The sequence below is a fragment of the Nesoenas mayeri genome (genome assembly GCF_963082525.1).
Source record: "Nesoenas mayeri genome assembly, chromosome: 2".
In the NCBI taxonomy this organism is placed as follows: domain Eukaryota; kingdom Metazoa; phylum Chordata; class Aves; order Columbiformes; family Columbidae; genus Nesoenas; species Nesoenas mayeri.
In genome coordinates, this window is record NC_137543.1 from 113553083 (window position 1) to 113566483 (window position 13401).

General features: G+C 42.2%; 1 protein-coding gene across 1 annotated transcript; it reads left to right on the plus strand.

Annotated features, from left to right (window-relative positions):
• Nucleotides 1-346: 346 nt before the first annotated feature.
• SFRP4 (secreted frizzled related protein 4) lies at nucleotides 347-10289 on the plus strand (the record flags this gene model as incomplete). The annotated part of the gene is given in 6 exon segments (XM_080364179.1): nucleotides 347-472; nucleotides 474-951; nucleotides 1106-1339; nucleotides 3943-4141; nucleotides 7573-7636; nucleotides 10101-10289. Coding segments are annotated over 6 exon segments (1290 nt in total).
• Nucleotides 10290-13401: the final 3112 nt, after the last annotated feature.

Sequence of the window (13401 nt, forward strand, 5' to 3'; positions counted from 1 at the left end):
GCGTTCCTCCCGCCTCCTCCTCCCCTCTCCCCGCGTCGGAGCGCGCAGCCCCGCGGCAGGCGCGTGTAGTTTGGGTTTGTTCCCCGCCACCCCCCCTCCGGCCACCTGAAGGAATTTATGACACAGTTGAAAGCTGAAACGGAACTGGAGCCGCGGACGAGAGACGCAGTGATGTCGCCGGGGGATTAAACGGGGTGGAGGTGATGTCACCATGCCTGCACAGCAAAACACATACACGCGCGCATACACACACACACGCACACACCCCCCCTCCTGACCCCCCCTGGAGGAGCGGTGCTGCCAAGGGAGCGCGATCGGCCCCACGTCACTCGTGCCACCGGTATAAATGCCGTCCCGCGATGTCCATGGCTGTCGGCGCGGCGGCTCCCACCACTTGACTGCAGCAGGACGCCGGGAGGCAGCGCCGCTCCGCGCCCTTCGGCCGCCGCGACCCGCGGGGCGGCGGCGGGTGGCGGCGGAGAAGGAGGAGGAGGAAGAAGAGGGGGAGGATGCTGCGCGCCTTGGTGGCGGTGTCCCTGTGGCTGCGGGTGAGCCCGCGGGCGCAGGGCGCGCCGTGCGAGGCGGTGCGCATCCCCATGTGCCGCCCCATGCCCTGGAACATCACCCGCATGCCCAACCACCTCCACCACAGCACCCAGGAAAACGCCATCCTCGCCATCGAGCAGTACGAGGAGCTGGTGGCCACCGGCTGCAGCCCGGTCCTCTCCTTCTTCCTTTGCGCCATGTACGCGCCCATCTGCACCTTGGAGTTCCTCTACGATCCCATTAAGCCGTGCCGCTCCGTCTGCCAGCGCGCCCGCGACGGCTGCGAGCCCATCATGCGCCGCTACAACCACAGCTGGCCCGAGAGCCTCGCCTGCGACGACCTCCCCGTCTACGATCGCGGCGTTTGCATCTCCCCCGAGGCCATCGTCACCGACCTGCCGGAGGGTGAGCGCCCTGGGGGTGGCGGGGCGGGAAGGGGAGGCGGTAGGGCGGACCCCCTCCACACCCACGGGTCGCCTCGGGTGAGGGACCCCCTCCGCCCGTTTCCCGGGAACCTCTTCCTGATAGCTTTCCTTCCCTGCCGCGCCTCTGCTTGCAGATGTGAAGTGGACGGACTTCACGCAGGGTGTGATGGTGGCGGAGAGACCCCCGGACGGCGACTGCAGGAGCCGCGGCCAAGGTGAGCCTCGTGCGCCCCCCCGCTTCCCTCCCCCTGCCAGGCCCCCTCTGACACCCCCCAACCGTTTTCTCTTTTCTTCCTTTGAAGAGCGATGCAGGTGCAAAAAGACAAAGCCTACGCTGTCGACATACCTGGCCAAGAACTACAGCTATAGTAAGTGCATGAGGGAAAACGCTTCACTTTGCCCATCCCACACCCCCTCTAGGTCCCCTGCAAGTTAGTCAGCTCCATGTGGGTGCTGCACCCACACCAGAGCCTGTCCAGCAAGTGCGATGTGAGGACGTGGCTCCACCACAGCCTTTCCAAGTGGGTTTTTGCCCGAGGGCACACAGTTGTCTTCTTCTGAAACCCTCCACTTGCTTGCAGTGTGTGCAGGCAGTAGTAGCCATTGGGCAGATGACGGTGTGATAAAACCAGTGAAATGTCAGTAACATGCACTGGGATCAACAGGTTGCTGTGCAGAAATGGTGCTTTGCTTCTGTAAAGGTCACTCTAGTTAAAGTGCAATAGCATCTTATGTGAGCATGACCATGTGCTGCTCTGCCAGCTCCTGTTTTCATCCAAGACATGGACTATACAAAGGTTTATCATGTAAATAAAACTTCTAAATGTGAATTAAGCTAAAGCAAGGTTAAAGCTTCACAGAAATTCACATATTCTTTTACGCACTAGCCAGAGTTTCATTTTGTACAGAACTGTCAGAGATTAATTGAATTTGTTGAAAGTTTGCACCAGCCGGGGGAGGAGTCATCTATAGTTTTCTGATATGTTACGTGACATATTGGTAATATAAGTAAGTATTAATCTCTCTCCCTCTGGATCCCCCTTGCTTTGGTTTTCTGGTGCTGGGAGTCAGGAAAAACTGTAATTAATATTAGATAAATACCAGACTGAATGTCTGTAATGTCAATAGAACCTCCTTGTTAACTAGGAATTTAACATGCAGTATCATGATTTTTTGCACTTTATAGGCTTTTTCTCAGGTGAAAGTTGTGTCTTCAAGAAGTGTGTTCAGTTTTTATACAATAGAGTTATTATATCCAGTCTATTCCTATTTGTTTAATATAAAATGAAAGTAAGTGTGTAGTTATTTGCTTCTTTGCTAGTATAGGGAAAAAAAAAAATCCAAATCCCAGTTTGGTGGGAATAATCAAGCTGAACATCTAATTTGTGTAATTGAATACTTTTTCTTTCTTGGCATGGCATTTTGATGCATTTATATAATATCTTCTTTTTATATAATTACTTAATCTATCTCAGTACAACATAGTGTTATGTTCAGATGGGACAATGAATTTCCACAGTTGTCAAAAATATATGAAAAAGCAGTGATATAAAATGACTATTCGGAAATGAAGTACAGATGTTAGTCTTACAAATACTGATTCCAGTGACTTCAGTGGAAGTTTGAGTAAAAAGTGTAGGTTGGGTTTCAAAATTTAAGTCCATTGAATTTTTAATATTCGGATTTTTTTTTTGAGAGGTAGATTTTTATTCATCATACTTTAAAATCAATAGAAATGTTCATATGGAAAATGAATTAAGAGACAAGACAGAGCAGAACAAGTTGCAAATAAAATCCAAATTTTTCTAAAATCATTTAAAATAATATATACAGCCAAATTGTTGTTCCACTTGGTTAGAACTTAGTTTCAATCAAACTGGAAAATGGATTGTGAATCTCCAAAACTGAAATCCCTCATGTGTTTTGTGGCTGTTACATGTGTCCTGATAAAGTTAGCACAGAAAACCCAGACTACATTAAAATTGCTGATTTCATGTTTTCTACAAGTAAAGTTTATCCCAAACATTTGGAGGTCCTTTTGAGGGCTTTTGACCTGCTGACTACCAGGGGCAGTGTCGATGCAGGCTGATCACGCTGTGCTACACATACTGCTCATGCTTCTTTTACGGAAGAATTTTTTTAACAGTTTGATAATTGAACCCTTCCTATTTTGCCATTTCCTAGAGACAAAGCACTTCATGTAGAAATCATGCCTCTTTTCTCTGACTTGGTACTCTCACAAGAGAGAGTGGGTAAGCTGCTGCAGTGGTTTGCAAGTACAAAGCCAGGAATCATCCCCAGAGCAATCTACACAGTTTCACCTTCTTGCAAAAAAAGGTGTATTCAGAGCCTGTGTATTCAGAGTCAGAACACTTTTCAGAGTCTGTTTTATATGAGAATCTGACCACTGATGCGTAATCAAAGGCAAAAGTGAAAAAAGTATAAACCAGGTAAATAATGAAGATCCTAAACCTCTTAGTTTTTGACTTGTTTCAAACCTTGTTTCTTATATTTAAGACAAGACTTTAGTTCTTGGATGCAACCCACAGGGAAATGGCTTTATTATTGAAAAGACTGGATTCATGGTGTCTGTGAGGTAAATTATTCATTACTTAATTGTATATAGCCAGATGTGTCTACAAGAACGGGTCTGATTTATGCAAGGGGTTGTTCAAGTCTGAGTCAAAGGAGCTGTTTGTGTGTATGATTCCAGGAGAGATCTCTCAGCCTGATCTGGCAAAGATTTAGGCACATGTTTAATTTCACAGTTGTCAACAGTCCTACTGAAAACCAAACTGGGATGGGGCCCCTGTTATTCTAAGCCACTGTACGTGCCCACACATGAAGAAATAGTTCTAGTTTCACAGCCAAAACAACAGTTTTCAGTTTAATATGTTTTATTAAATTTTTAGATGTGTTTAAGTTTCTAATACTGTTTGTTATTCTCACACCTCTCTTTTCCTAATTGCAGTCATTCATGCTAAAGTAAAAAGCGTAGAAAGAGGGAACTGCAATGAGATAACGACCGTGGTTGAAGTCAAAGACATACTGAAGTCTTCAATGCCAATTCCTCTGTCTCAAGTGCCTCTTCTTACAAACTCCTCCTGCCAGTGTCCACCTCTTCAGCCGAAGCAGGATGTTCTCATCATGTGCTATGAATGGCGTTCAAGGTGAGCCCTGGAGATGTGGTGCAGAAGAGTGTTCTAGGTAGCTGTGACAAGTGGGAAGGAGGACCAGCAAAGCGATCTTTCTGGTCATGAGCATGTTTTGTGAGTTACAGTTAATATTACACCGCTGATAGTTTTTCTTAAGATAACTCACCCATACACCTTAATGTTTCAATTACCTTCACAATTAACTTTTTTCACTTAAGCAGCCTCAGGTCTGTGCCAAGATGCAGTGTTTACAAAACCTGGCTCACACATGGAGCATAAACTTTTGGTGGCATTAGGTGCTGACAGCATATTGCTTAATGCATCATGCAGCAGTTCAGGCATCTCCAGCTGTTCATGAGTGTTTTTCTAGGACCACTTTCTGTAGGTACGAGCTACTTAATGTGCTACATTAGATGGTGGTCCATGTTGGCAGGGCCAGGTGGAAGTATAATTCTGCCTCACCGACCCCAGGAGAGGCAACAGGAGACACATCTCCTGTCTGCAGAGCTGTTGGAAACAGAGAGCCAGGCCTTCCCCACTGGCCTATCCATACTTTGGAACGATGCCATCAGTGAGATGTTTCTGATCCCACAGCTGTACCAGGACTAGCCAAAGCTGCAGCCATTGGAGCTCCAGCTCCCGGATGACAGATGAAAAGTAAATACTCTCAGAGCAGCTTGCCAGTCCTGCTGTATGATTAAAAGACAAAACAAAACAAACTTTACCAGACCTTCCATCTGGCAGTCAGCCTAGCCCCAGGCATAGAAGGAAACCCAGCGTGCTGGTCAGGAGGAGAGGGGGACGATGAATCACAGCTCTCTTTTCTGTCTGAGTCCTTGAGGCAGAAGTGGACATCCCATCCCACTTAGCACCCCAAGTGTACCAGTAGCAACAGATGCCAACAGGACAGGTTTTGTTGTGGTGGGTACGTGTGGCTCTGCACTGTGGGTCAAAGGTGAGGCTGTTCGCAAAATGTGCAGGCTGGTTTTGCATACAGTGATGTGACTGTTAATTGAACATGCGCACTTTGTAAGGACCGTAAAACTTCTACATGTGGAACTTGATGGGCCATACCCATGTATCCAATGAATTTTACATTGATAAACTAGGTCTGTTCTATAGGTGTTTCTAAAATTTGGCATCTGATACCTTATTAACTTATTTTTGTGAGCTACCAGGCACAGTATTTTACTATTACACAGCATGTTGCCCCTTCAGATCTGGAAGTATTTCACAAAGATTAATTTAAGGCCCTCTAGTTACCCATTTTAGGGGTACGTACTGAGTCATGCAACCAAGATTGTGATCAAGGAGCTCTGAGCTGCAGGCTTTGTTGGAGAGGACCCTCAGGAGGCTGTCAGGGAGAGGAGATTTCAAAAGGGAAAGATCACAATCTGCTTCTCCGTTACTGTAGAAAAACACACCATTCGCTAAATATTTTGCGATGGTTTTTAAAGGTCACTGAGGTTTTTAATTTCATATAGTGTACTAAAACGGATTTGAAAAAGAAACATAAACTATTATATGTGTTTCCTGTTGAATTCTGTGGCATGCAAACAGAAGGTTTTGAGTTACAGTAGCTTTTAAAAATGCCAGAAGCAAAATGGGTGGAAGCTGTACCTCCGCGAAATACCCATTGCCTGTCAAAAGGGTTTGGGTCTCACTCAATATTTTCACCTGAACAGAAGCTGTGTCACATGTACACCACTTTATGATTTCATTCATCACAATGTGGCTTTAGCATCAATCCTGTATGGTAACTCTCTGATCTCTCCTTGGAAAGAAAATGATATGTTTATCATGTTGGTCTTGATTTTCCAGGGCTTGCACTCGCTGTAATACTTTCACGTTTAGGCAAAGTGGATGCACAGTGGCTAACACCTGTGAGTGGCAGCATTTTGTACTCTTTTGAACTGGTATGAGTAGCAACACTGTTCATGGAAACTGGATAGTCAGGCCCTACTATGCTGTGTAAACCTCACCTGCCAGCGAAGTGCTATATGAAATTATGTGCATTTCTAGTGACTTTTGATGTCTTCAGCCAATACTGATGTTTAAATAAAGCCTTCCAGAAATAGGGAAATTATATTAGGGCATATAAAGTCCCAGTATCTCAAAAAGAAAAAAAAAAAAAAAGAAAAAAAGGAAAAAAAGAAAAAAAGACGTTAAATGGTTAGCAGTAGAGGAGATACAGAAATTCCAGTGTCCTTGTGCTGTGAAACACAGCACAACACAGTGTCCTTGTGTTGTTTCTAGGGTGAGACTTAGAAGGCGTGACATAAGACTGCTTTAGAGTAAACTATTTTAGAACCTGCTTAAGGCCTATACGTTAAATACTTACAGTCTTGTTTTGTTTGTTTCATAAAACCTAGACTCAGTATTTTCCTACAGGAGCCAGCCATATTTCACTGGTAGGCAAATATCACTGCCAATAAATATTCTGAATGTACTTTAAAGCAGTCATTTAGTAGCTACATGTAGGAAATACATAATACCGTCCTAATGTGTATAGGTAGCAAGGGAGACGATTTTAAGTGGTCAAATAAAGTTACCATTCATCCACTGAGCTTTATTAACTGGTGCATGTAAAACCCTAGCTTTTCTTCTCAATTCAGGAGTAAAATGCATTAATTTAAATTGCTCTTCTGTGCGCACACACACAAACATATGGTGGACATAAGTAAAATATATGTGATTAAGACATTTGAACAGTTTCATGGGATGTTACCCAAACCACTACTTTTTGTTAACAGTAATCAAGACAGGACAATTTTCCCCTGCAGAACAGCTGCAGGTGAGAACAAAGAGCTCTAAATGTTTTCTCCATACTGGCCATGTGTGGATGGGTTTTGATAGATTAAGAAGTGTTGCTGAATTAGTCAGGCTCAAAGGTATTTCAAGGCCGCTTCAAGAACAGAGTCTGCTATGAGAAAGAGGGGCGTTCCTCAATCACCGAGGTCCTGGCGTGGCATGAATCATCGGACGTATCATCAGTGAGACTCTAGAGCACGGACAGCCCACGATACTCCTTTAACGAATCCATGCTTGGAGCGTGGACGCATGATTAGAATATAGTTACGTATATAAGGAGACTTGTTTCTGTAATAAATGGCTTAGCGTGATTCACATTGAATCGACTTGTTTTGCTTAGTCCTTATCTCGCTCTACAGCCATGTGCTGCAGTTTTGGCTGTAAAATCTGATTTCTTTTGAAAAATATTTTCTGTTTGTACAGAGTTTATAATAGAATTTCAGAAGGATCTGTATAAGCATTTAGAAATCCATTAGAAAGCATTTAGGGACAGAGAAAAATGTTTTTCTGCTTATTGCCCCATGTACAGAAACTGTCAGTACCAGTACCTGCTGGTTCATTTCAACCTCAGCCTGTGTTAAACCATCTGAATGACATCTCAAGAATCAAAATTGTGTTTATTTTTTATTTTTCAGGTTAATGCTTCTTGATGGATGTCTAGTTGAAAAGTGGAAGGATCAATTAAACAAAAGATTTAAGGTAAATACAACTTAAAGAATGCTGACGTTCTTGATAAAAAGTAATACACCCTTGCACTTCTTCAGCATTGAATAACTTGCTTGACTTTCCGATATTCATAATACCTCTAGGTATTATTCTTTTCACACATCATAATTCCATGTAAATGAACATATGAAAATTTTAGTCTTATATTTTAGAGTCTCTAAGATTGTATTTGTATTTTATCTGCAAACTGTCCCTGAATAGGATGGATGGATGGATGGATGGTCTCTGTGTGAACTCTGTCTTATTACAATAGTGACTCTAGGAATTTCTTTCATATCACTGCTAAGGCAAGTAACTGTCAGGTGATATGCAGATCAGTATATAGTACACATTACGTAAGAAAGGAAGTTAAAATCCACTGTACTGGATAAATGGACTTTGCTGCATGAAAGATTGCAGGCTGGAGGCACAGACTTCTCACCAGCTACTTCCCACTAAAGACCCACTGAAGATATTGGGCATCCTCTCACTGGTTTCAGGGAACACTGGGAGGAAAAGTATATTGTATAGAGACCTGTGATGCAGGAGCAGCAGATACCTCTGCTTTTTGGGGCTTCACGATAGCACTTGCTATCAGTCCCTTCTTGTAAACTCCTTTTTATAATGGAAAGACAGATTGGATCAAGACAGTGTCTGACTTTTCCTCACACTTGTAGAGGTGGAAGAAAGTTATTTCTAGAATTCATAAAACCTTTTAGAGCATTAATGACATACATGTATATTTATTTTAATTATGAGCTGATTGGCAGTTGATGGAGTGGAGCAATAAAGATGCATGTATCTATCAGCAGAAGCTTTTGGATTACAGACCAATTTATTGCAGGAAAATCCTATTTGATGCTTTTATCATTCCCTTTTCTCCTCACTTGCTCCTGTAAAACCTATGTGTGAAAAAGAAAACATGCTTTAAATCTTTAAAAAATAAATACACTGCAACTGCAGATGATACTATGTAGGATTTAGGAGAATATTGGCATATGACTTGGACTCTTGAAATCCCCTAGCTGTCAACTTCATGGCCTGTTACTGGCATACGGCGTGTTTTAGTGACCTCCTCACACTGTTTTGCCATTTCTAATTGTGTTTTGAAGCCTGTTTGGACATTCACTTCCAGACTGACAAATAGATGCATGACTGCCAAACAAAATATTTCTCAAAGAATGCGTCTTCCCTCTGATATTGATAGTTTCATAAATTAAATACTCAGTTAAACATGTTTGAGTGGGACACACCTAAATGCCTGTTAATTGTTTTTGTTTTATGAAGATGCATATAATGATCCTGACTACACCAGAATAGCCAGTATGGAGCTAGGTATCACAGTGGCTTCATTTTAATGCCCATAATTCATCACTGGAGACTTGCATCCAACTTTTATCTTGAGTTACCACTTAAAATGAATGTTTTGAGCTGTCTGTGCACCACAGAAGACAGCTGTTAACATAACCACAGCATGGCTGGTCTCTTCTCCAGCCAGGACAAGAGCCTGTGTTGCAACAGGGTCAGGGCAGAGACAGAAAACTGGAGAGCACTTGTCTTGCTCTAATCACTGACAAAGCTCCTGCCTTTGGGAGTTTCAGAGGTTCATTAATAGAGGGGAGAGGTGAGGTACTTTCTAGGTTCTACTATTCACTTTTCTTAAAGTGTTTCTGTTCCTAGAGGTGAAAGACTACAGTCTCTGCTGCAGTGTTGTGTATCTCTCCATATTTTGGACCACCTAACCACTTGAGCTCACTGTAAAAACCTGTTTTCTGACCACTACACTTTCAGGTTTGGAAATCTGACAGCTATTCTATTTGGTGGGCTCTTCGATCTGACTGCTTTTCAAAATTGCTCAGGGATGCTCCTGAATAAATCTGTAGGTGCATTATTCATAACCATCCCATTTCAGTGGTCATCTCTGCTGTCTGTCTGTGAGATCAGGACTTTCATATCCAGTCTTCTCTACTCAGGGGAAAAACAGAACCAGAAAGTAAACACCACCTTCTCTTGTAATTGAGTGTTTAAATATATACTGTCTGCCTTCTGTAGACTTTTCTGAGGAAAAATTCCAGTAGCACATTCAGCAAGACAGCAAAGAAGGGGTTTGCAAAGGAGTCCCAGTGTTCAGATCCTATCTTTTTGATGGAGTAGTGCCAGCTTCCCTGGATTTCTGAAAAGACATGAGATGTGCACTCACATGCAGCATGCACACAAGGTGTGCAGTCATCATTTTCATCAACTGGTCTAGCACAAATTCCCCCCCCCAAAACCTGTGGCAGATTCCCCCCTGCAGACACCCATAACATACTGACATCTACAGCCCTGCAGGGCACAGCACAAAACTGTTAACAGCAGCACTAGTATCAGTACTTCAGGATAGCTTTGATTAAGACAAAATTATTTAAGATTATACCCTTCCCTAACTCAGCCTCTCGGTTTTCTGCGTTTTCCACAGAGGTGGGAACAGAGACTGCAAGAACAAAAGCTGCGAACGGCCCGCAGTAAGAGCCAGAATGCAGGTCGCAGTGGTCGAAGTGGAGCCCCAAAACCATCAACCAAGAACACCAACCCGCTGGTCAGTGGCCCCAAAAAGGCCATTAAAATAAGAAATGGCCAGAAAGAAATCAACCCTAAAAAGGCATGAATGTGAAATTTCCAAAGGGAAAGACTTATCTTGCACGATGAGGGGGCACAATCTGGCTTGGTTGGCACATTTTATTAATCCAGAACTCATTGACTTAAAAACTCGTGGCAGTTTTTACATAGCCATTTTTGCTGCACTTTACTTTTAAAAGGTTTGCTTTTTCTTTCAAGCCACTGCAAGCCATAGAGTGTAGGTTTGCACTAATATGTGGTAGGCGTATTCAAGTCGACTCAATTTGCTCAGAGCATTGAGGAGCATAGTTTACCAATAAGCATCTGGATATGCATTATGTGATTATTTTTATGTGTGTACCAGAAATATGCTTACAGTGTTAGTATTTGATCTTGTGGGTTTGTGTAGCAAAAATGTGTTGAAAGCAGACGTTTTAATTTTTTTATTGTACTTCAGGCTGGCTTCTGTTGTTATAATTTCAAATATATTTAAGCATCTAATTGAAAAATCAGTATTTTTTAAAAGGACAGATTAAAGTGAAGCAGATCTGTAGAATTCTTAAAAGTAACACCTATGTTTGCTGTAATATAGCTTTGTTATGAAAACTGGAATAGAAGCATTATTCTAAACATAACGGACAGCTATTGTACAGTATTAAAGATAGGGCTTCATGTGGCTCAGTGTTCATTTGGATAATTTTTTTATCATTTGACATCGTATTTCTAAACCTTTCTCTGATACCAAATAAATAAATGAGTAAATATGGCTTGTCCGTATTCCTGAACTTCTCAAAACAACTGGGTATCTGCAGTTTTGCTGGTCAGAAGGTAACATTTACCCTGTAAAGGTTCACAGACAAAACAGATGTTTTTATTTATCAAAAAATACAAAAAAAATAGCAAAGGTGACATAAATCTAATTAGTATAACTTTAAGATGACATAAATGATGGCCAGCATAGTCTGATTTCTGTTAAAATGTAAAAAGATCACCTGCATTAGCATTCTAAGAGCTCATGACAGACATTTTAAAGCTCTTCAAGGATTCCAACAGCAAAACTAATGACTAGACTTAGCAGTTCTGGTATCGATAAAACAAAATGAGCATTTCAAAAATAGAGAGAGTTTACATCAGAAAAAAGAGAAGTTCTGTGTAGGTCAACGTAAAGCATTACAACTGGTCATATCAGTATATTGATCTATGTTATTGCAAGAATTCAAATGAAATTTGCATGTATGAAATTTAAGGCAGAATATGCTAGAGTGATTTTGGTAGAAGCTGTAATATATCTGGTGGTATGCTAACACAAGCTGAAGAGATAGATGCCAAGTTAGAATGCTTAAAACAGAGGTATTACAGAAAAACTAAATAGCATATAGGGTAGTTCAAGAAAAAAAAAAAGGAAAAAAGAAAACCCACAAAACAACAAAAAAAACAACCCTACATGATCATTGGTTGAGTTTTGAGCAGTTGGTTAAAATATGCAAAAGTCAGCATTTGAATGTAGCTATTCCTGCTAATTCTGGATAGCTGCAGAACTTTATCTCCATGGAACATCTGCAAATTAGATCTAAAATTCAATCCAGGTGCCAAGAATGCTGAGCATATATATTGTATCTATTGAGTTTAGCGGAAATTATGGTGTTCAACATGTGCAAAAAAAACCCCCACAAACTTAAGATGCCTAAATACAGACTAAAGGTGAAATCTTAATCCTGTACAAGGAAATGGAAAAACTGAAACCAAAATCAAGGGAAACAGAATTTCACTGCTGGTGACTACATTAGGTGAATTTGAAAAAGTTGACTTAAGTAAGCATGACACTGATGATTGGAAAGCTCCTGAAACAGTTACTGTTACTGTGTAACAGTTCTTAAGCTTTCATTACCTATTGACCCTATGTCATAGAGACACCCCTGAAATCAATTTAGGCAGACAATAAGCTCCCAACAAAATTTATTCCAAACCAGAACTATTTAGCGGAGAAGCAACTAAATACAGGGTTTATCCAAAAACAGTCAGCACTCAGAAACATTTAATAAACTGCAGGCAGGTTTGATATACTAATTCAGGTTATTATTTCCATCAGACCACTCAAAAATAATGATCCACAGTGTGCAGACTCTCACTCACAGAAAGAAGAGGCCTCTTTCACTCAGGGGTACCCAGAAGAAATAACTGCTTGCCCGGAGTGGGCAAGGGTTCATTTGAGAATATCTTCAGAAGAAACTCATCAAGGAGAAGGTGAGCATTTAATCCCACCAAGTCTTCTTAGATGGGGTCCCTGATCTGAGGGAGGGCTCTGTTCACAGACCCGCTGCTCCGAGAAGACCATTCAAAGGGGGTCTTCGGCGGGGGCCCTGTTTTATAGCCAGGTTGGATCTGGCTGTGGTTGTTATGAGCATGGTCCAGAAGCTTCTCTGGGCCTGAGCACCTCCATGTCTGAGAACCTTGCTTGTTGGCCAAGGATGACTGAAGGTCCTGCTCCACCTGTTCCCCCAGCTGAGGGGAGGTGAACATTCACCATGCCCCAGGGTGAGGGTGGGACATGGCTGTGCGTAGGTGAGCACAGGCACAGTGAGGCATCAACTGCCCTATTGAAAGCTCCGGATCTCGTCAGGGGATGTGCACCTGCCACACATTCCACCCTGTGACCACAGTCATGATCCCACCTGTTCCTTTGGAGTGGTGGTGCAGTCACCTCTTGCCTCCAAAGTTAAAAGGGGGCACAGTGTCATGAGTTTTAATGCCCACTGTGGATCATCATACTTCAAATGTATTTTAGGTGTTATATGTTATAATTAATCAACCTGTCAATAATCAAACAATAGAACAATGCAAGTTTCAATAATTACAGTAGACATCCTGATAAGGAAAACCAAATGTGTAGACAATTTTTTTACCAATTAGCCCCCAGTACGGCAACAATTGCCCAGAGTCCTTTGTTGATTTGTTCTCGTAGTAGAACTGAGATGTTCAGACCTAGACACAGCAATTGTTTACTGATAAATTCAGCTTCCAGCATATGCCTTCCTCCTTCAATAGGTTTAAGTCCAATATTGTTTTGTTTTGGATAGTCATTTTGTTGTTTTTGTGTAAGTGATGATTTAGGAAGCCTCTGTGCTGTCATGTGTGGAGTACATTAGTGTTGCCAGTTGCAG